At 51.7% G+C, this 23,129-nt stretch overlaps 2 protein-coding genes across 6 annotated transcripts in view; one reads left to right on the top strand and one right to left on the bottom strand.

Annotated features, from left to right (window-relative positions):
• BCL9 (BCL9 transcription coactivator) overlaps positions 1–23,129 on the bottom strand; it is an 83,002-nt gene that overhangs the window by 45,951 nt on the left and 13,922 nt on the right. For 2 of the 5 annotated variants that reach the window (XM_015298269.4, XM_015298293.4), the window contains exon 1: positions 8,803–8,908. The exons of 2 other annotated variants lie outside the window; for them this stretch is intronic. The gene's annotated coding sequence lies outside the window, so the exon portion shown is untranslated. Of the gene's footprint in view, positions 1–8,457; positions 8,909–23,129 lie in introns of those variants that run through there. One more of the 5 variants, XM_046912919.1, reaches the window with a different exon arrangement.
• On the top strand, positions 8,826–12,357 carry LOC112530505 (translation initiation factor IF-2-like). Its single transcript, XM_025144650.3, has one exon. It carries the CDS (start codon positions 8,833–8,835, stop codon positions 9,454–9,456), a length of 624 nt encoding a protein of 207 aa, XP_025000418.2. The 5' UTR covers positions 8,826–8,832; the 3' UTR covers positions 9,457–12,357.

Here is a 23,129-nt window from a genome sequence, read left to right as displayed (position 1 = left end):
GAGGTAAAGGTCAGAGCACTTATCTTCTGGAGTTGGTTCCTGCTCCCACTCATGTGATTCAAAACCAATTGGATGACTTTTTCCATCCTTCTCAGACAAGAGAAAAATCCAGTGGGCCTCAAACCTGATACAGGGCATTTTCTAAAGAGGATCTGTGAGAAGCAAGGATCCACTGTAACGGGAGGCGGGGGAGGCTTGCAGCACTCCTAGGTACTCCTCCCCAGTCCCATGAGATGCAACGAAACACGCACTGAGATGGGTAGGGAGGCCATGACTTTTTCCCCACGTTTAACCCGAGCTGACGACAAGGACAGGAGGGGGCAGGTCACCTACGTGGCACTCCAAGGGGCTGCACTTTGGGTGATGAGACTCAAGGATAGGGTCACATGTTCTGCGCCCTGTACATGGGCTGCTCCATCACCTACAGGATTAATTTATGCAAAACATGGGAAGACGCGCTTTTTCTCTTTGCATTGAAGGACTTCATTAACCTTTCAGGAGCTTGCTGATAGTGAAGTAGAAGCAATGGGAAAATCACCTTTCTGGGAGAAGTGACTTTCGCTATGTCACTAATAGCACACACCTGGGAGAGATGAAAGCCACCAGCAAGCAAAGACACTGACCCAGTAACACTCCGCATTCCACCTCTCCTCTCTGATCTGCTGTCTCTATGGCCCTTCTCCCTTCGCTCCGGTTGATAGCATGACCAGGGAGACGAGGAAACTAGATGGGGAGGCAAAAGAGGCTGAAGAACATGATGGTAAGAGTTTGGGGAGAGACCTAACCCAGAGTCAGAGCAAGAGGGAAGGACCAGGTAAAACTGGTGAAGCAGGTACAGAGAGGGGGGAGAAACAGCTGTGGGAAAAACTGAAAAGGCTGTATGGCACCTTGCATAGAGCCTGAGGAATGGATGCAAGGCCGGTCTGCTGCAGAGACAGAAGAGGGAAATCAGGAACCGTTTGGGTAGTAGAGCCGAAGCCCGTGACTTCTATTAGCCCAGGACTGAGTCATGCCTGGCAGGGACGGATGTGTTACTCACAAACAGTGGAGAAAGTCACCATGCCCTGTCCTGACAGACACCGACTGAACTTGAACACACGGCCGTCTGTGTGACCTCTTGATGCTTTGCTGCCAGCAGCCTTGTCCTGGCCAGCACTCCCACCAGCCTGCTGCACCACTGCAACCCACCCTGGGAAAGAGCTCCTCCGTGCCACACATCCCTGAAGGGGCTGGCACTCTCCTTGTGACAAGCACAGATATCTCCAGGCGATAGCCACAGGAGGTGGCTGTACCATAGACAGGTAGATCACAAAAAGCCAGGGGATGGCTGGGAGCATGGGAGTAGAACAAGCAGCCAGGACCAGAGCAAACCACGAGGCTGTGTCCTAGGAGGTGCAGGGACACGAGGAGGTAAAATGTGACAGACTTCAGGCTGTCAGGCTGATCCCATGTGCTGGCCTTTTCCCTCAGCCCTTGCTAGCCGGCCCTGCAGGCACAGTCAGCAGCTCCCATGCAGTGAAGCTATGAGGACAGGCAGCAGAGGAAAGCAAAAAGAGGTCCAAGGTGGAGAGACTCACAAGAGAGGGATCCAGGAGAATCAACCAGAGAGAGGAGGAATGAACAGAGTGTGGCACATGAATAATGGGGGAGGGTAGGAGATACAGGGTGAGAGAATAAAATGACATGAACAGAAGGAAGGGAGCTGCAAATAGAAGGGGATGTGGAAACAGCAGAGAGAAACAGATTGCCAGTGTGGTGGAAGTAGAGGAGACCTAGAGGGACAGAATATAATAAGAACTCTTAAAATGAGAGGAAAATAGGAGAGAGAAGGGAGTGAAAGGAAGAGTGAGAGAAGGATTTATGGTCTCCCCGAGAAGAAAGCCTTGAGCTTTTTTCTCCCTGTCTCTCAAAGGTTTTGTGAAAGCAGAGAGAAGACCTGTCAGCCTCATTTTAAGAATGGAGGAGCTAAGGTGCAGAGACTGAGGGATGCAGCGGATGAATGAGATGGCAGAGAAAAAGCTTAGCTTCCTACTTAAGCACTCCTGTCAGAGACACAGGTGAAGAACAACCCTGACTTTCTCCTCTCGAGCACAGCAGAGAGATCACTACCCAGAGACGGTAGGAAGATGGCTTGGGAGAAGAATGAGAGGTAAACCAAAGAAACGTAGCTGAAAGAGTTGCACCTGCTCTTTTTCACCAACACTCAGTCTCTAGAGATCCAAATTTAGAGCTATTTGGTGTGAATTAACCTAGAATGCACCAAAACAAGCGACAGCTGTCTGCTGATGTGGAGAATCATCTGCAGGGACGGGACACTGCAGCACGGGTCCAGCTGCTCGCCTACGCAACAGCTCATAGGAAGAGCAATAGGGTCTCCGCTCCTATGGCGCTCACCAACACCTTTCATTTGCAGAGGTTTTGGGTTTTGTTTTTTTTTTTTTCCTCCCAGAGCATCTAATATTTATCCAGCTTTATTTGTGCCATCTTTATGTTTCAGCTGCCACTGCAGAAAACTGTCTCTTCTGAGCACGCAAATAAACATCAAACCCCTAAAGTCACATACGCTTGAGTCAAATACGGTATGCAAGAGCCCTGAATAAACCAGATATCCGGTGCCTGTTTGCTCTCCTGTACGCACACAGGCAAACAGAGCTTCCCAGTCACCCACCGTATACAAGAGCCCACAGGATCAGGTGCTCTCTTAACCCCAGGCAGCGCTCCTTCCTGACTTGCACGCTCGGGAGCTGTCTAGGATTCCCCTCTCGGTGAGTGACGAAGGTCCCTCAGCTATAAACTGATGTTAATGGCAGGTTGTGTACCTTGTTTGTTTACTGCTGAGGAGGAACGCCTGTCGTGGCTGTCAAGACTATAAAAATATTTCCATGACTTCAGACAGCTTGGCATTTTTACATGCAGCTGAGAGAGTGGGTGAATGTACAGATGAAAAATTGAAGGAACATTATTAAGGGAGCACAGAGACTATCTCCTAGCACCACCAAGATGGCTCAGAGAGGCCAGAGAGGTCAGAGATGTTTCTGAATAAAATGCATTTTTTCCCCCTCGGGTCTCTGAAGAGCTGGCAATAATTAAGCCTTACAACACCTTTCTGGAATAGATAAGTCAGCCGAGGCCAGCCAAGGTTAAAGGACTTGCCCGTGATCACACTTAGCAAACCAGAGAGGAGAATAAAACCCAACAGATATCGCCGCTGTTAACCAAGCCCTGGAACACCCGCTGACACCCAGGCCCAGGGACGGGGATACGTGGGGAGACTGCCACATGCAGGTCCTCAAAGCCAGCACGACAATGGGACAAAGAGCCGAGCGGCAGCATCCGCTGCGACTTGAGGGTGGTAATTGTGAAAGCAAGTGACAGAAGGCTGGGAAGCAGTGCCTAGTTACAAACTGTGGTGCCAAGTGTATTAAATATACATTGATAGATTCAATTACAACGAGCATCATGCAAAATAGAAGCGTCTGCAGTCAAGGACCCGGGACGGCGAGACGGCAAGATGGGCATAACCCCAAAACATCATCACGTTTTTTTCAAGAAGGAAGTCCTGCCTCCTGATTTTATAGCGAGGGTGCAGCCTTCTCTCAGGGTGCGCTGCCCGAAGTCACCCCAGCCAGGGTCTGGATGGTGACACCCAAGCTCCAGGGCTAGCGAGAAGTGCCAGTGACTCAGGTTTAGTGGGCTCCATTCAGCTGTGAGAGATCCGTATCACCTACCGCCGAGCAGCCCTTTGTTATCGGTGTCACCAGAGAAGCTGCAGAGTGAAGTGGCAGAGAAAGTGAGCTATACTCATTGGTGAGCCACCACCACCTCGCCAGCACCCGCTGAACCTGGACTAGGATGCGCCACCCTCGGGTGTGTGCTGCCCTGTGCCGGACCATTATATAGCCCTGCATCCACCTGTGCCAAAACACCGCCGTTCTAGGGATGTGGCAGAAGTCAAAGCCAGATCCTGGCATCGTTAACCGACTCAGTGGTTAATACAACGAATCCATATCGGGAAGGGAAGGTCACCGCTTCGCTCTTCTCCCATTTTTACACATTTCCTCAGGATTTCGGAGTTATGAAATTATCACCGTCACTCCCCAGAGCTCCATCCTGTGCTTACCGTGACACACGGACTACCCGGACCACCAGTAATGATTTAATTTCCTCCTCCTCGGAGCAAAAATAGCAAGGATAATCATTCAGCACTCCACACACACAGCTGCCACCTGAAAAGTGCAGGTGAGTGCAGTTAAACGGAAGGGCAAGTACAATCTTAGGCCGTTTTTTGTACCTGGAGAACTAGACCAGCCGTATTTTGCATGCAAGATTACAGCTCCGTGTGTAGCTGCATTTTCACATTCCATTACTGCAATTGCACATGGCCAGTTACGTGCTTCAGCAGCAGCTTCCAAAAGCAACTGCAGCTAAACATACAAAAATCCAGCTCACAGATGCAGACTAAAAACACGTTCCTTGTTTTTCTGCCATAGGAAAAACACGCATTTGCTGTCTGCCTGCCCTGCTGTTGTGCAAACAGCACCCAGCGCGCTGCCTCATGCTTACACTTGCACACTGATCCACGTTCAGCCAAGCCTTCTAATAACCTGAAGTGTGTACAGCATTTTGCAATTAGAAGCGTCTCAAAAATGCAAAAAAGGCCCAGGTTTTGCATAAAAAAATCTCCCAGCAAGCAGCCGTAACCACCTCTCTGCCTCCAGTGTGCTATCTGTTCCAGGCTCCCAAGAAACACAGCGCTCACAGTGTAAGACAAGGAAGAGAAGAATACCTTTTTCATTGAAACTATAGGGGAGTTTTACCTAGATAGACTGCAATTTCCTGAGCTGGAACCTGGCAAAGCGCCCAGGGCTACGACCACCCCCCTCCTTCGCTTGCAAAAATTACTGCGGAGTCTTCAGCAGCCAGGAGTAGTTTTCACAGTTTTGTTTTTACGTTTCTTCTGAAAGATGCTGAGGCAAGCTCAGTTGTAAGCAAACCCGGGCGCTGCACAACTTCCAAGAACTAAACTGATGCGCAATGTTCTAAGCACACTATCCCCAAATACCCTACTGAGGAATGGTTCAGCACTGAGTCAGAGGGAAGCGGGCTGAATCACAAATAGCGATTCCTGCAAGCTGCCTTCCCCCCGCCCCCAAGTCCACGATCCAAGCAGTGACCAGGTTGTGGTTAGCTTGGGAAATCTGATGAGATCACAGTCTGGGGAGATACAGCTTCAGACACTTGAGTTTTTGTTAACCAGTTCCTTGTTTTGCATGGAGACACGGACGGCAGTTGCTCTACCAGGTTCCCCATATGTTTGTAATACTGTTGTTATGGGAATACATGTACAGTCCATGTCACTGGCAAGTTGCGCTGCTTTGTGCTGGAAGGACAAAACAGAACTCGTTGTCCAACAGAGCACCGAGTTTAGGCATAGCTCAAGCAAAATGTATCGTAGCGTGAGTCACGCTCAGTGCAAAACGCGTGCTTCGTTCACACGATGCTGAGGGACCCTGCCACGCTGCCCACGGACAGGCACGTGGCATCTCACCAGCACAGGCTGGGCATGCTGCTTCTTGGGAGATCAGCGACTGCTGTTCCCATCTCATGGTTTTTGGGTCCAGGAGGATCGACCTGAGCACCTGAGCAATTTGCCTAAGGCTGCCCACCAGGCCAACAGCAGGACTCACCTTCTGCAAGACCTCTGTGCTTGAGACCAGTCTTTCTCCCAAGGGAGAAGTGAAAGATAAAGTGGGGACAACAGCGACTTGAATACTAACATGAGAGTCCACACCACAGAGCAAAAGTTCCTGCCTCCCAATGGGCCCCAAGATGGGCAATGAGCTTGCTTTCAGGAATAATGTGTGTGTTCGTGTCTGCAAGGCTCTTATCAAAACCGCTGTGCCTGAGAAGCCTACATAAAACCCGTAGGTGCTGGCAGGGAGCATCTGCGGGGCTCACATCTCTGAGGGCAGCAGCAGCAACTGAGGCTCTGCCACATCAGAGTGGCACTGAAGAACCGACGAGGACAAATCTTCATGCCCGACAGTCCCAAACAGTGCAAAATGCAGGCGGGAGGAGTGAAATGTGTTTTGTTTACCGCCAACCCCACTGACTCCCGAGTTACTGCTGAAGATCTCAGCCGCAAGAGAGGAGCTGACTGGAGCAACAGCAACCAGCTCAAAGGAAAACCAGTTTGTGCATCTAGGCTCCTTTTAGCCATCCACAGGCAGCAACAGACATGGCCAGCTCCCCTCCTTGTCCCTCCCTCCCCCAGCCTTGAGACATTGCCTTTTTCTGTCCCCATCTCATGCAGCCAGGCACATCCCATGCTGTAGTTGAGGCTTAATTGCATACGCACTCTGTGGGGAAGGGCAACACCATGTAGAGCCGCCTGTCCACAGAGGAGAGGGGCAGGAGGCTAGGAGTCCTTCCTGCCCCCAGTCACCCTCACCGATTGGCGCATCTAGGATTTTAAAGTGCATCGCTGATCAGATCTGCAGGCTGTCCTAGAAGGAGGAAAGTGACATAAAATATGCACAAGCCTTCCTTCTGTCCTGACAGCAGGTTGAGTTTTCAGATGATGTGGAAACAGCAGCCTGCTCTCCTCCCCCAACATGGTCTCCTCACGCCTCCACTTCAGCGCTGCCGCCTCACTGCCCGCTCCAGGGCCCTGCTCCCTCCCCAGCATCCCCGCTGTGGCTCTGCCCAAGGCTCCTTGCCACCGTCTTTGTGCCTGCTTAGCCCTTGGCCTCTCCTCTCAGCACACCAAGCAGAGGCCCATTAGTGGTCTCTGCTGCTCGGCACAAAGCAAGAACAGAAAGGGCATCAAACTGCCATCTGGGGGCAGAACTTACCCACGCTGCCAACCCGGCCCCACTCCAGACAGGCGATCCCAGAGAGGATGGGAAGAGCATGCACATGTGCAATACGTACATGTGCACAGCACGTCAGCCTCCCTGCCAGGCGCAGGCATTGCCTTCCTTCTCTCCTCATCTTCAGTAAGAGCCACACAGAGAACGTCTGACCTGAGATCAGCTCTCTGCATGTATATGTGCATGAAATTTTTATGGCATTGTTTGTGCGTGTGATGTCTGCGGTGTGTATCTGCTCCATCACAGGACTGCTATTGTGAACAGAAATGCCAGAGTGTGGCACATCTTGGTTTTTTGGTCTTGACCGCCCTGCACCTCCCATCAGCTCTCATGCAAAACTGGATGTAAAATCCTACTGCTGCCTCACTGATAGAATGAGCTCTGATCTGCACTGAGGAAAACAAGAGAACTGAGCCATGACTACCAAAGAACCATGTTTATAACATGTACCCCTTGCCCTTCCTGAGGGACAGCATGCCACGCATGCAGGTACATCAGCAAAAACTTGCTGCTTCCAAGACCGGGGGTAGGGTGCACGTGAGAAGCTTGACTTCACCCCTAGGCCTATTTCACCAAGGCTTGGGAAGCATCAGATACGTCCTTGCTGTCGCCAGACTCCAACAAAATCAACAGAGATTCACAAAGTCACGCTAACAGAAGGTCCCCTACACCACTCACAGACAAGGCAGGCCACACACTCTCTGCCATCAGCCCTCGGGCTGCTCGGGAAGCTCTCCCTTCCCCTGCTCGGCAACGAAACACAGACCTTTGCTTCCTCCTGTGCCCCAAAGCCCTGCCGCCCCACATCTGGCTCACCCAGGCTCGCCCCTCGCTCGTGCCCTCACTGACTTCAAAATTCTCCCTAATTTCCAAGCTGCTCCCAGGTCTCCATCGGCCACCCTTCCCTCCCTCTCCCCACCTGCCAGCGCTTCTCCCACTGGTTTTCCACCAGCACCAAAACCAACGGAGCCGGAGCAAGCTCCTCACGGGTCCGGCTGTGTGAGGCCAACATCTCCATCCCCACGTCACGGCCCAACGAGGCCCATTCCAAGCTTCCGAGCCCAGCCCGAGAGCTCTCCCCTGCCGTGCCCGAAAGCCCGGAGCGCGTCTCCCCGCACGCCTCCATCACCGGGCTTCCGCCCGCACAGCGCGGGATGGAGGAGGCATCGCGGAGCGCGCTACACCCAGCCATGCTTTTCTGCTTTGATTCTTTCGCTGCTTATTTATTTATTTCGCGGAGGGAGGCAGCGATGCCGAGAGAAGCCGGCTGAGATTTGTGCCGTGCACGTTTTTTGCTGCAGCAGCAGCAGCAGCAGCAGCAGCGAGAGCCTCCATCTTCCTCGCCGGATTGAGCGGGGTCTCAGGACGACGCGCCTCCCTCCCCACCTCCGCTCCCCGCGTCCCCCGGCTGCGAGGCTCCGCTCCCGGCGCCGGCTGCGGGGCACGGCCGCCTGCCCTCTCCCCCCCTCGGCTCCCGCTCGGCTCGGGCTGCGTCGGGACGCGGGGACGACGGATCCGCGCAGCCCGTCGCTTATTTTCACCGAAACGACCGCAGCCAGCGAAACCCGACGCCAAACTTACGGACCTCCCGAGAGGCGCCGAGAGGCTTTCCGAGGGCAGAACCCCTCCGGGATTCGCGGCACCCGGGGCGCGAAACGCGACCGCGCGCGGACCGCCCCCTCCACCCTCCCGGGCCCCGCCGACAAAAGACCCCGCGGGGGCTCCTCGGGCCCGGCCGCCAACAGGTGCGACGCGCCCCGCGTCCCCCCACCGCCACGGGGGAAACTGAGGCACGGCGCCGCCCGCCCGCCGCAAAACTTTCCGCCCCCCGCCGCGCCGCGCCGCGCCGGGCCGGACTGCGGCACGCACCGCCGGCAGCCGCCGCGGCGGAGGCGTCCCGGGGCCGGGCCGGGCGGCGGCCGGCGCTTACCTGCCTCAGGCGGAGGGCGCGCTGCGCGGCATGGCGGCGAGGCGGGCGGCGGGAGGCGGCCGGCGGCCCGGCCTGCGCTCGCAGGGCGCTAGGGCAGCATCAAGGCAACTTAGGGGGAAGGCTGGCGGGGCCTATTGTCTGCGCGGGGCGGCGGGGCGGCGGGGAGGCCTCCCCCCGCGGGCGCCGCGGCGCTTGGTACGGCCCAGGCATTCATGCCAAGCGGCTCTGGCGCACGGCGCTCGCCTCCCGCGGCTGCTGACAAGCCGCAAACGAGGCGCCCCCTCCCGCCGCCTCCCCCGCCCCGGCGGCGGGCGGGACGCGTCGCGGCCTCCCCCGCCTCGCGCGCACCGGCGGCGGCGGCCCCGGGTCCCTGGGGGCCGCTCCGCCTGGGCCTCCCTCCTTCGCGGGGAGCCGGGGCCTGGCCGAGAGCCACGGTGCCCGTCGAGCTCCGCGGCCGAGCTGCTGGGCGGGGGGCGCGACGTGCCCGAGGTGGCGGGAGCCATCTCGCACGGCCGTCGTCCCCGTCCCAGCGCCGGCTCCTGTCGAGGGGCGCAGGCCCGTGCCCCGAGAACAGCAAGCCTCCAGCTTTCGGGGCTTCCATGGGAGCCCAGTGAGGAGATCAGAGTGGCTCCCAGGCCACACGACGCGCCCTGAGCTCGGGTTGGGGCCAAACCCTTCGGTGACGCCCTGGCCGTCCAGGCCTACGTGCCCTCCATCTGGCAAAAGCTAAACCGAAACGTGGCCGGTGTGAATCACGGAGCAGCGTGCCTGGTGCACGGGTTCACGAGGGTTCAGTCGGCGCAGCGAGGAGCCACATGACCCACTGTCATAGGTTTCATAACAAAACCACAAAACTCCATCTCAAAAAACACATCCCTGTCCAGGGACAACAAAAGGTTTTTCTGGGAGGCTCAGTGGAAAAGGACTGCGGAGCCCAGAAGTGTTGCACAAGCATCAGCTGGTTTCGTTTAATAAAAATAATTATTCTAATCACAATAATCGCCACTCAGATAGCTTTTCTGTCCGGTGATCTCAAAGACACTTCGCTAACTTGAGCAAGTATTTTTGTCTAAATTTAACGAGGGGCAAAACAAAGTCAAGACAGACAGAATGACCTACCAAGGTCATCTTGCGAATCTGCAACAGAAGGGAGAATGCACGGTTCTGAATTCAGGAGCCCAACAGAGAAGCCACCTCCCAAAAATAGAGCTCCTACGGTCTCCCCAAACTCTAAAGTTTTATTAAATCGTAGAATAATAGAAGTTCGGCATCAGTCCATGTTGCTCTGTGAAGAGTTTTAATCAGGTCCAATTTGCAGTTTGGATACTAGGACAGATACAAATGACGTGTTTCCTAGGAAAGAGAAATGGAGGTCAAGCAAGGAAGAAAGACTGTGACCAAGAAAGGCTGGAGACGGAGAGAGGAACGGGCTGGGGGAAGCGCAGCCAGAGTGGAAAACCAGTGTGCACACAGGCACCATAGCCCTGGGCACCAAAGCCACTTGACGGTGCCGGAGCTCTGCCCTGAGAGCAGCTGAAGCCAGAGTTTGTTTCTGAATGAGAGACCTGGGTCTTGTCAGGGTGCCATAAAGGCTGGGGTCCACGCAAGCCATCCTAAAAAGCTCAGGATTTCTACATCTTCTCGTAGTCCTTTAAGGAAGAACAAACATCCCTGGGCTGCCACAGGTTGAAGCCTGATCATTTTCGGATCCACATTCTGCTAATGGGAAAAAAACAACCCAGGGCTAAACTCACCTTGTCTAGGAAGGCTGCACCCAGCAGAAACAGCCTCTCTTGGCCGCTCCCAGTCTCACTTTTTAGGCTGCTTTTGTACCTCAATGAAGGTGACTTCGTCCTCTCTGCCAGCCCTCAGACCTGCTAGAGTCTAACCAGCCCTGGGTGAGACCACGTCTTCTTGCAGCTGATGAGAGCTGCTGCTCTCCTGGCGGGGTGGATTTTCCCTCTTCCTTCATTTCCATAACGTTTCTCTTCTGTTTACTTTCCCATTGCACTCTCCTCATGGCCCCAATTCAGGACAGCGTGTAAGCACATGTTTAATCTCATTGATCTCATGGCACTCCACGTACGAAGGAAAACGCGGGTCCCTTCGCCGAGTGCTTGTCTCTGAATTCTGAAGTGGTCACCTGAGGGTGACCTGGGCCGTGGGCATCCCCCTCTCCTCAGGTGAAATGCGGAACAAAGCAGGGTGCCGATCCCTGCAGATGCTTCCAGCCCAGCGTGTGCCCAGGGAAGCCACAGTGCCCTTGGCAGGAGAGGTAAGCATGCCCTCTCTCCTCAAACAGGCGCGGCTCAGAAGCTGGAGCACTTCCACGGGAGACACAGACAGGAAACGCCAGCGGCAGAGCAGGCAGCACAGGCTGGGGCTTCTGAATCCTCCAGGAGTGCTTTAACCCGCCTGGACGGTGCACCTTACCAGGAAGCATCGACCTCGCAGTTTCGTACGGTGCCCATCCTGGAGGCAAGCTCTTGGAGGCGCAGAAGCATTTTGTTTCTGGATTCGCCTGCTGCTGTGCTAAGCTTTGTCAAGCAGGAGGCTTTCCCAGACAGGTACAGAGCAGAGCTGCTGGAGCCAGGGGTCTCACCGTCAAAGCCGATGGGCCTGAGGACTCTGGGCATCCCCAGAACTAGGCATCAGCTGAGCAAGGGTTTGCAGGATCGTACCTTGCTCTCAGGAATCTAAAATTCATCTGAATCCTGCTTCAGGAGATCGAGAGCCTTACTCGACTCGTATCTGGGATTAAATCCCCTGCCTGTCAAGTAGGAATTACAATATCCCTTATTGGCACTCTTATTAATTCAGACTGTATGATGTTTGGTGGGTTTGTTTGTTTGCTTTGGGGGGAGAAATAAAGCCTTTTCTTTATGTGCATGTACACTGTCTTACATGATAGGACCCCAACTCTCGTTCAGGTAATGAGATGGCTCCTGTAAAGAGGCAGACAGTGGGACAGTCTAGCTTACATACATACCTGCTTCCTTTTTCCACTGCACTGAAGCATTCATCTCCCACCTCCTCTACAAATGTATCAAGAATGAGTAAAAAAACAATAGTACTGTGCTTGTCCTGTGTCCCAAGCAGGAGTACACACACTTGCACCGTGCAGACCTATGCGTGCTCGGTAGACCAGACACCTCTGCAAGGCACACAGGCAGATCACCTGCACAGCAGGTCTGACAATGTGGGGATTCGTTAGGCGTTGTGTTTCAGTGCTTGTATGCTATATGGTTCACCTTGCCAGCGTGCAATTGACCTATCCTGAATTTCTGGCTTTTCAGCAGCCCAGCTATCTGACAGACCCGATGGGCATGTGGAAACTCTGATATTCTGATTCCATCCCAACAAAATTCCCAGGTAGGGAAAGATGAGAAGTCCAGGAAAATACGTACATGGGGAAGCTCACCATGCTGAAAAAGATGGGTTGATTCACCTGTACCTGTGCAGCAACCATTCGCACCTCTTCTGCTCTTTGCTGCTATGCCTCACCTCATGCTCGTTCTTAGCTGAGTGCCCAGGTTGTTCAGAAAGATAAGGTTCTCGAGCAAACACACCTCTGAACTGGCATGGCTCTGCTTGTCCACATACACATCCCTCCTCACAGCACATCAGCTGGTCGTGCGTGTTGGCTGTCCCTCTGTCCCTCCTAGCAGATGCTTTGAAATGTTGCGCTTGGTCACATTTTACAGCACTTTGGGGAGTCTTTTACTCAGCCCCATTAGTTTCCCCCATTGTCAATGCAGCCTAATGCCATTGCCATAGATGCTTCGTTCCCGATCAAACCTCAGATAAAATATTCTTAAGAAAACCTCAGAAATCCCATTATTACCAATTTTCAAGCCATCTGTTCTTTTTCTTAAAGTCCCTGACGTTGGATTCATGGGCTTATGCAAGAATCTCAGCTTTCACTAAAAAAGGAAAAGTCACTTTTCTAGTTCCCAAAAACCTCCAACACTGGAATACCAGAGGAGGACTCTGAAGTGATCGTGCACTTATTTCAAGCCAGATTTCTGAGATAATGCCCTGATTTGCAGGTCCTGGCTCTCAGTCTTGCTCTCTGGGGATAGGCGCGCACCGTTCAGCTGCATTTAGAGACCTTTCTGCTGGAAGCAGAGGGGATGCACTGTGAAGCATGGGGAGAGGAGGGAAAGGACAGCTCTGAAGCAGTGCATTATAAAGGTATTCTTAAGCCTTCACTGCCAGAGGCGGAGGGGGGGGGGGGGGGGGGGGGGGGAAGAGGGCTGGGGGGGATTGTTCCTGTTGCAGTTGCATTGTTTTATGGTGGTGTCATGCAATGAGATGGTGCCGGTTGTGGTTGTAACCAGCAGGCGGAGCTGAGCTGAATAAACAAGAGCGAGCTATTCATAGCCATAAGGAGGGCAGAGCACTCCTCTCCTAGCAACACAACCAGAAGAAGAGCAGTAAGAGCTCTGCCCAACTGGGGAAGAAATGTGCGCGAAATGTGGATGTTCCTCCCCTTCCAAGCAGTTCCCCTTCCATTGCTGTGAGATGCCTGGAGACCTCTCACCTGCCCTGCTTGCTCTGCCCAATAGCCCTGTTTGAACTCAGCAGTGTACTTACACAGGGTTTAGTAAAGCCCGTTCTCTTTGAGTTTGACCAGCAAATGCCCTTTTCTGCTTTAAAATGAGAAATACAGGAGAGGTAGAAGGCAGAGCACAAACCTGTGCTACAGACCGCGGCACCCAGGAACTTGGTGGGATGAGGGCTCTGTTCTGCTGTCTCAGGGCTGATGATATACCATCCTTGTTCCACAAGCAGTTGGAAGGCTGCTCCATCTTGCCATTTCTTCACCCATTTCTCCTTATCCAAAGTCCACTGACATCAACATCTGCACATAGTGCCTGATGTTTTTCTGGAGGGGGCATCCTAGGGCAGAGCTCTGGAAGTTTTGGGTGCATGTGATAAAGCCCATGGCAGTTAAATGCAGAAGGACATTTTGCAAAGGAAGCTAGCACACCTCGCCATTTGAAAGATTAGACATGTAGTAACAAGGTACTGACAAGTGTTCCAAACACCTGTAACATCGCCAGTGAATCAAGCAAAAGCATTTGTCAGATCATCAGTAGGAGAGTAATGAGGTAAGTACTGTAGAATTTAGGCCAGGCAAAGAGGCCAGCATCCATCTGTAGGACATCTCACCACATACAATGAAAAGTCAATATTTAAGAGGAAACTTATGGACTTCCATCAGAGGGAATCCAATCCATAATGAAAAGTGTCCCTTGTTCCGACCTCTGCACAGCACAGACACACAGTCACACCTCTGGAAATCTGCAAATCTGCCTTCATCATGCTACCATCACATAATTACCATAAGCAGACTTCTCAGCTTGTAAGTCCACCAGTGCATAAGTTTTACAAATGACTCTAAATCAGAATAGAGGTATTGCGTTCTCTGGTACACACCACAATAAGCAGATTTTTGAATGATATTTTAGTTTTCCAACAAGTTTTCAAGGTGTGAATTTAATAAATTGCTGGGAACAAAAAAAAAAAGGAGAAAGGTAATCATAGGCACAATTACAGTGTCTATCTGGAAGGTTGCATACTAGGCTTCTAGATCTCTTGCAAAACATGCCACCACTTGAACTCCAGCAGTAATTATCTTTTATGGAGTTTGGCGAGAAGAGAGGGCCTCGACTCACAGTTTGCCATTCAGTTACAAACTTTCTGTTAAAGGAGAATGACAGAATCCAGGGATCCCAGGTTTCACCTCAAACTTTAGGACCTGGAGATTAATGTAATAGATGGGGCAAGCAAGTCACAAAGATTTGGCACATCCAGCTGAAAGGCAGCGCAGCTGATGGGATAAGAGAACTGTATTTTGATCTCAACTAATGGGATATGGCACAGCTTTTTTTCTTTGTTTATTTTTGCATTGCAGGAAGGTTAGGCAGGCAGGGGGTAACAGACTGAAGCCTTGCTCAGCAAAGGTTAGGAAGTGCCCTGAAATATAAATGAAACAGCAGCGTAAGACAAACAGCAATGTAAGGTGTGCTCCCTCAGAGCAGCTTCCCTTAACTTACTCTGTAGGAAATCCAGCCTGGGATTCTTGCTTGGTATACCTGATTCACCTGAAAAAGCAGAAGCCTGATACAGTTAAGAGTACTTGATAGAAAGGATAAGACAAGAGAGAGCAAAGAGAAAAGAACAATTGATTTAATGCCTTCTTCATTTGTATTTAAATAAATAAAGGTGCCAGTATAAGGCTCTAGGCACCTTAACACACAATTAAGACTACTAAAGAGAAACCAAGCTACGAACCACTCCCAAGCAGCATGAAGTGATTACCCAGAACGTGCTCTGCCACCTCCCAGAGGAAAAAAAAACAAAACAATTTCCAGCCCTTCCAGCTTCTCTCTCCAAGGGTCTCATTCCCAGCACTCTCATCTTATGGACTTTTGCTAGCAAGAGGAACGACACGCTCCTGAGTGCCACTGCTGCCCTGCTGGGACACCCATGCACTCTCTGCCTACCCACAGATCAGAGCATCCAGCAGTGCTCCCGGTGACCACCACTGCTGGCATACTGCGCAGAAAGGGAATGTATGCACTGCTTTTCTTCCTCTGGTAACACTTAGCAGAAAAAGTGTTGGCTTACTCCAGACACTGTCGATGCTGAAGAATATTGTTGGCCTCAGCATAACAAGCTGGAGAATTTCTGCGTCCACCGGCAGAGCGGTTGGGGGGGTGGGGAAGAAAAAAGAAGAAAAAGAGGACTAAAAGACTCCAAGTGATTTCACCGGCAGTTACTTCACTAGCAAGACTGTTACAAACTCCCAGCTTGTAACGCTGTTAGCATTGCCCCCACCACCTCCATACTGAATTGTTTCTGTTTTCCATTAACACCTCTTGCCCAACTTGCAGCTGCACTCTGCCTCTCCTCCCCAGGGCAGGGGCTGGAGCTGACAGGCCTCAGTGGAGACAGCACCCGCCGTCCCCAGGGAAGGACCAGCACTTTCAGCGGGTGACCAGCACTGACATCACTGCCTACACTGCACTCCACCAAAGCAGCTCCGGTAATCCCCAGCTCCAGTAACCTCCAGCCCAGCTTGCACAAGAGTCCCTAAGATGGTATAGCGCTAACGGACAAGCTCAGAGGCATGCCAGCTGGGGAAATGATCAGTGACCAGTTTGCTGAACAGACCATGGGTGAGGCAGAGGAAACTGTGGAATTAGTGAATATGGAGTTGGTTGGATGGTTGCAGACAGAGGGCTGAGGTCAATGACTCCGCTGAGGTGGAGGCAGGTGATGAGTGGTGGTCCCCAGGGGTCAATTCTGGGACCTGTGCTCTTCAGCATCTTCATGAATGACAGTGGGATCAAGCATACCCTCACCAAGCTTGTAGACAACACCAAGCTGAATGGTGTAGTTGACACAACAGAAGGAAGGGATGTCATCCAGAGAGACCTCAACAAGCTTAAGAAGTGAGCCCCTGTGAACTGAATGAGGTTGAACAAGGCCAAGTGCAAGGTGCTGCGCTGGGGTTGGGGCAATCCTGGATATGTATAGACTGGGAGAAGAACTCAATTGAGAGCAGCCCTGCTGAGAAGGACTTGGGGATCCTGGTGGCTGAAAAGCTTAACAAAAGCCAATAGTATGTGCTTGCAACCTGGAAGGCTAACTGTATCCTGGGCTGCATCAAAGGAGGGGTGGCCAGCAAGGCAAGGGAGGGGATTGTTCCCCCTCTACTTTTCTCTCACAAGGCCCCATCTGGAGTACAGCGTCCAGGTCTCAGTCCTCCAGCATAGGAAAGATGAGGAAGTGTTGGAGCAGGTTGAGAGGAGGCCATGAGGACAATGAGAGGGCCAGAGCAGCATTCTTATGAAGAAAGGTTGAGGGAGCTGGAATTTTTCAGTCTGGAGAAGAAAAGGCTCCAGGAAGACCTCATTGTAGCCTTCCATTATTTGAAGGGAGCTTACAAACAGGTGAGAGACTGCCTTTTTTACAGGATCTGATAGCAATAAGACACTGAGGGATGAATTTAAACTTATGAAAGCTACACCTCACCCAGTTGGCAAGTCAGCCAATGTCCTGAAGAACCAATCTGTATGGTCCTGCAGGGTTTGTCACTGCAGTGATGCAGACACCTATGCAGTAGAGAACTTAAATGATGTAAGCCATCTTGGATCCAGCACTAGCCTTGCTTCCTCAGTTCAGCAGTGTTCCTTGTGTACTAATGAGCCTAACCCTTATTTCTTTGTGCACAGAATCCAAATGTAAGCAAGACTTCCATGGGATCAAGACCTGAGCTATGGAGCCTGCCATGCTTCGCAGTGGCTACAAAGGCATAGTGGCCTGGGTCTTCATTGGCATGGCTACCCTTGCACCACCTTTTGCGTCATGGTATCATCAAGATGCCTGCAGTGTGCAGTGGGAGCAGGAGGAATGATCAACATCAAGAATTTTGTTTCTGATAGGGAATCCAGAGAACTCACCCTTGAATGACCTCAGGTGCACTGTCACCTGCCCCAGTGCAGGGTACGCCTCAGCACACACACTGACATGCTCCCAGCCTGGCAGTCATCTCTGTGAGTCCCTTCCATGAGCGCTCACTGACTCTAAGCCTTCTCCTCGAGTTTCCGTCAACTGCCAGAAAAGCTCCCACTCCGTTGTCCCTGGTGGCCAGAACTCACATTCAGCAATCACAGCCTAGCACTCCTGCAGGAAGACAAGCTTAAATAAAGGAGCTGAATATATCTCCTCCTCATCCAGCAATTATTCTGTTTCCTCTTCTTCTAGGTCTCCAGCCTAACTCTGTCTCCATGCACTGGATATGGTCCCAGCAATGCTCAGCTCTGCATGTCAGCTGGGACTATGTACAGTCATGACATTAGGCACGATCCCTGATCCCAAACAGTACCAGCTGTCACCACACTGACCCACTGAGACACAGCAAAACTGGGCTTTTCTAGTTCTTATGTTCTGGCTGCCCCTTTCCCAAGGGAGTGCTTACAGTCAACCCCAAGCCTCCGAAACACATCCAGGTCACACACTGCTCAGCAAGACCCAGTCCTAACTGACATCTTAGCGAGAACAAGCTGCAGATACCAAGCAGCCCACTCAGCAGCATACACCAGGCAGAAGGAAGCAGCAACTTTCCCATGGGTTGAGAAGCTCCTGGCAGCCTCTCCACAGCTCACTCCTCCCATGCTCTGCTAGCAGTTGTAGCACCAGTGCCCAGCAGGGCTCCCAGGAAGCCCCATATGTAAATGTAAGAGGGGAAGAATAAGCTTGCACTAGCCAGAGCAGCTGGCATGGACACATTGAGCCTCTGTGGATACATGCACTGCAGGAAACCTCTCCCATCAAACACCTAGCCTTGAAATAGGAGGGTGACCTTGCTGGGCTCTCAGTATACTCTAAACAATGTCAAAACTACGGTTTTTGCTAGAACAAGGGCTTCTTGCCTTTGAAGAGCCTGGCCCATTTTCAGTGTATTTTGGTGGGAACCTTCACTCGCTTCAAGGAGGACTTGGATGAGGAGAAAAGGAGAGATATGGCACTGCTACAGAGGAATCAACTTTCCCAGTGTCAAATCCATTCTTGCAGAGGAGGAGACAAAGGAACAAAAATCCAGAAAGGGACAAGCCAACATCTGTGACTATCTGGTTCCATAATTCTTTGTGCCTCTGGCATTTGTTTGTATAATAGTAATGATTGGTGCCCCCCCCAAGGTCAAGGCCTCCCCATACAAGACACAAGACAGCGTAATGAGAAACAGTTCCTGCCCTAAGCAACTCAAGTGAAGAAGAGAGTGAGGAGATGAGGAGCAGGGACATAACTTGCTCATGTTAACAGGGGCCAAAGGAAGAGCTGGGATCCCAGAACAGCTCTCCCCACTTCCCTTCTCCTCTCTCCTGGCCCAGGGGGTCCTCAGCCATAAAACCACTCCGACACTCCTCCATCACTCTGTATGGCTGCAAAATGAATCAGTAAGGTTTCAGAATTAGTTAATTTCCAGCAGTAGTTCCTCCATTACAAACACCACACAGCAGGCATTTTACATCTACAGCTACAAGAGCAGCCTAAGCCCACAGCCCTTTGTCAAGAGTAAAAATAGAAAACAGTCACAGTAAATGTGAAGAGAGTCAGGAATAAAGCAAGGGCAGAGAAAGATGGGAGCACTAGAAGTTCTACAAGAGAATGAATGCTTCAAAAAATATCTAATTATCTGCAGAGCCTGTATATACTTCATACTTGTTTTGGCATGGCAAGATGATAAGGCGACAGCTCAGGGCTACACAAAGGCAGTTCTAGCAGTTATTTAGATTGAACACTATAGACTCATTCCTAAATGAGGAGTCCACCCTACCAAGTCACATCCTTCCATGTCGACTTGAGCTGACGGAGGCCCTTGTCACTTCCATCCCCCCAGGGCCCAAAGGCCCACAGAGTAGCTCTTACCTCAGAGTGGAGGAGCAGGTGAGGGAGAGGAAGGCAGATCTGAACAGGAGTGGTGGCAACAATTGCAACCCTAAAGGGAACAAAAGGGCTAATGTGTCAGTAGGGAAGAATCGAAGGTGCTACAGCTTATAAACTTCAGCCACAGTGGGGCAGAAAGCGAATGTGCATATAGATGAAGTACTTAGAATAGAAGTATGGCAGCAAAATGAGTGAGAGCAGGCAGAGTGTAAAGGCACAGAGTGACAGGTCCCTGCTCCTGTACTCTTGAGAAGATGTTAAAATTTGCTTTCCATCACAACTTTCTTTATAACGCTGTCTTGGTTGGAAAACAACTTGGGAAGAATCTGTGGACATCTTGCTGAACAGAGGTGAGGGCAGCAAACATCGGGGGACAGCAATCACTTCCCTTGTCACACAGATAACACCAGGAAAACCAGCCTACTGCTGTGTTGGAGGAGTGCTTGGCCAGAGTAGCTGGTGCGCTCTGCCACATGCAAGTGAGTTCTTCACTAAGGGGATCAAACGCATCATTGCAGCCCTGATTAACAAAGCCAATCTTCTGGTTTCATTGGTCAGACAGGGAAATCTCCCAAGTGCTAGTACTGCTAAAATAAGATCTTGTTCACTGGAGATTAAGCAGAGCCTTCTCTTTCCAGGCATGTTTTGTTAGCAAGGGATTAACTAGGAACATTGACATTTAAGTTGTTGTCACTGCGCATTTGAGGCTAAGCACACATTAATTACAGGGCAGCACAGCTCTTGGTCGCAAAGCTGCTTTTTACAAAGAAGACACAAGGTTGCACATCCCTCCATGTGTGAGGAGCAATGGACATGCAGGGCACTCCAGCAGGAATTTCAGGGGACAGGAACAGTCCTCTCCTGCAGAGGCAGCCTCAGTTAACACCATGTTTAAGCGAACAGGGCAGTTTACACTATCACAGCTACTGCAGTTCCAGCTATTCTGCAGACACAGCCAGGCATTAGCTTTTCATATGTAAGCAATGATTAGAGGTTCCTTGATTGCAGAGCCATATCCATCTCCAAAAGAAATTAAAAGAGAAATAATAATAATAATAATAATAATAAAAGGATGATGGCAGTTCAGAGATGGGGTGTGTTGTCCTGCTGAGTGATGGGCAGCATTCAGCTGGGTGCTCTCCTTCCCTCCTGAAAGGTTCCCCGTCAGCATCATGCCTGGGCATCTGAGACGACTGTGAATTAAATCAGCTCAAAACATCAGCACAACCATCCGTCAAGTCTCATTCACACTCGACTTCAAAGCCCATTACAAGCCAAAAAGGCACAGTTTTGTTATTGTCCTAGCGCTTCCAGCACAAACGCATTCAAAACACCGTAAGAGAAATGGTGCCTCGGCACACTGGCATATAGCTGCAACAAAAAAAACGCTTCTCCGGTGCAATTGTTCAGCTCCATTTCATGGAGAGAGTTGCACAGAGGGAGGGCTGCTTGGCAGGGAGAGAAACAGAGAAACACGCCAGGCTACACAGAGCTGACAGGGAGAGCGGGAGGAGTGGAGAGGCGGGCGGGGAGGGCGGCGGGCAGGCAAGGAGGGAGGGAGACGGGGCAGCTCGAGGAGAGAGGATGCCGCAACGACACCTCAACCTCCTCCCCCAAATAAATAAGAGAGGGGACTTCAAGAAGTGAGCGTGTGGGAAGGGAGAGCAGGAAAATGCGAGGGGAGAGCAGCAAACCTCCATCGCAGCCACCCCGGCCCGGGCCGCGCCTGCCCCCTGGCGGCTCACTCTGGGTGCGGTGGCACTGAGCGGCGCCGCCCGCCCCGCCCGCTGCCAGGCCGCGCCGCGCTAATGGCGGCCTGCCCCGAGGGAGCGGGCGGTGAGGGCCCCCGCGCGGGGCCTGTCGCTGGGCTGCCTCACCGGCTGCTCTTGGCTCCTTCAGAGCAAAGGTGGGATCCCTTCCCGCCCAACCTCTGCCGCTGGAACTTTTTCAAGAGACAGTAACTGAAAATAGCTGCCCATATACATGAAGTATTCAGAGACCCTGAACGCCTCCAGGGATGGGGCATCCACAGCTTCTGTAAGGAGCCAATGCCTCACAGCCCTCCAAATGTCGAGGACATTCTTCACTCAGTCTCCCCTTCAGTTTAAAGCCATATCCCCTCGTCCTGTCGCTATCTGATGGGTGCCAGCTTGTAGCCTATGTCAGCAGCAGACATGAATCTGCCCTGAATCTCCACTCACAGCATAGGCAGAACAAGGGCAACCCATAGGTTTGTCCCATGGATAAGGAACATGGGCACTGTCATGACAAAGGCCACATCTGAACAGCTCTGACTCCTGCAGCAGTGGAGAGGAGCATCTTCACCTACAGGGATAACAAGGGGGAGCCAAGATTCACCTGAATCAACCAACCAGTGTGAACTTCGTGCCGTATTTTTTTCAAACCCTGAAGGCAGGGGAAACTGGATGGAGTGGAAGAAAAGCAAGAACATGTTATATTCTGCTATCATCCCCCCATTTAGAGCTTTTATCATCCATCGGCATAGTACACGTTATCCCTATGATTAGGTTGAGTAAAGGCAGTCCCTAAAGGATCGCCTCTCCATGAGAGACTTCCTCCTCTTCCTCCAGACAACACAAGTAACACGAGAGGCCAGCTGATGCCCACAGGGCAAGAACCACCCTGGGCCAGGTGCTGGAACGCTTGTGCCAAACACCAGGCCCAAAGCTGACTACATCCCAGGGTGGGTGCAGAGCAAAGCAGCCACGGTGTGTTTACAGAGGGAGGGTGCAAATTGGCCTCCAGGGAGAGCTACTCTGCTACTGTCCCTGTAGCTCCGGGGTGGGGGAAGGACCTCCAACCAAGGAAACTACCAGGCAGGCGCATATCTGCCATCTCCTAGGGGGAGAGGATTCAGAGCTGAACTGTCTGAGCCTATTAACTGCTGCTGATTCCTGTGGATACACACTGGCATAAGGGTTTACCGCAAATAGCCTGCTTCCATCTCTAATACTGCCTTCAGACCTTCGAGCCCAGCCCTGTGAAACACCCTTCCCGCTACACTCCACAGTGTCTCTCATTGACAATTTTATTTTCATACCGGGAGACCTGAAGGGTGGTTTGCAGTAAATGGAAAGAACTGTGTACATTTGCATGGTTGCATAATCACGTTATACATGGATCTTTCGAACGCAGGAGAGCAGAGCGAGAGAGAGGAAATTGGAACGTCACAAGCAGGAGCGAAAAGCCAGATTTCTCCATGAGATCAAGGAGTAGATGTAAAGTCAGTCAGATGGAGAAATGCCTGAATAGCTCTTCCAAACAGCGAGAGTTGCAGGCTTAGCTCGAAACATAAACAAAGCAAGATGTTTCTGGGGGCTGGGCAGGTTTTGTATAAACTCTATTTCCTCTTCCATCATTGAAACCGGATGAGAAGAACAGCCTGTAGCTTGCATCTTTTGCCTCTCTGAGGGCTTACACAGGCCTCATTTTCCAGGACTGTCAGACCAGGACCCTTCACAAACACTACATTCACTGCACAAAGAAAAATCACTTGCAGCCACGCTGCCAAATGAGAAACTGAAGCTGAGATGCAGTACTATGCATTCTGGAATTATACATATTCTCCTCTTACTAAATCCTCATTTACCAGCAGTGGAAGCTTTGCCTTTTAGATTTGTCACAGGCCTTTGGCTAGCACAGCCCCCAGCCCAAGTCACCTGAAACACAGCCCGCAGGACAAAGCATCACCTGAAACATAAGCGCTATTAAAAGGAAGCAGCAAACTTCCACAGAAATGAAGCATTCTGTGATACAAGAGGAGCTGAAAACAGCAAGCATACCATGCCTTTCTTCAGGATGAAAAACTTGCTTTGGAAACATCGCCCATCTCTCTCTCTCAGTTG

This window comes from Gallus gallus, chromosome 1 (genome assembly GCF_016699485.2).
Source record: "Gallus gallus isolate bGalGal1 chromosome 1, bGalGal1.mat.broiler.GRCg7b, whole genome shotgun sequence".
Lineage (NCBI taxonomy): Eukaryota > Metazoa > Chordata > Aves > Galliformes > Phasianidae > Gallus > Gallus gallus.
The sequence above is the reverse complement of the archived record's forward strand: the minus strand, read 5'-3'. Positions and strand labels throughout refer to the sequence as shown.

Excerpts from the sequence above, each read along its gene's own strand:
- LOC112530505 (XM_025144650.3), top strand. The coding sequence starts at position 8,833 with ATGGCGGCGAGGCGGGCGGCGGGAGGCGGCCGGCGGCCCGGCCTGCGC.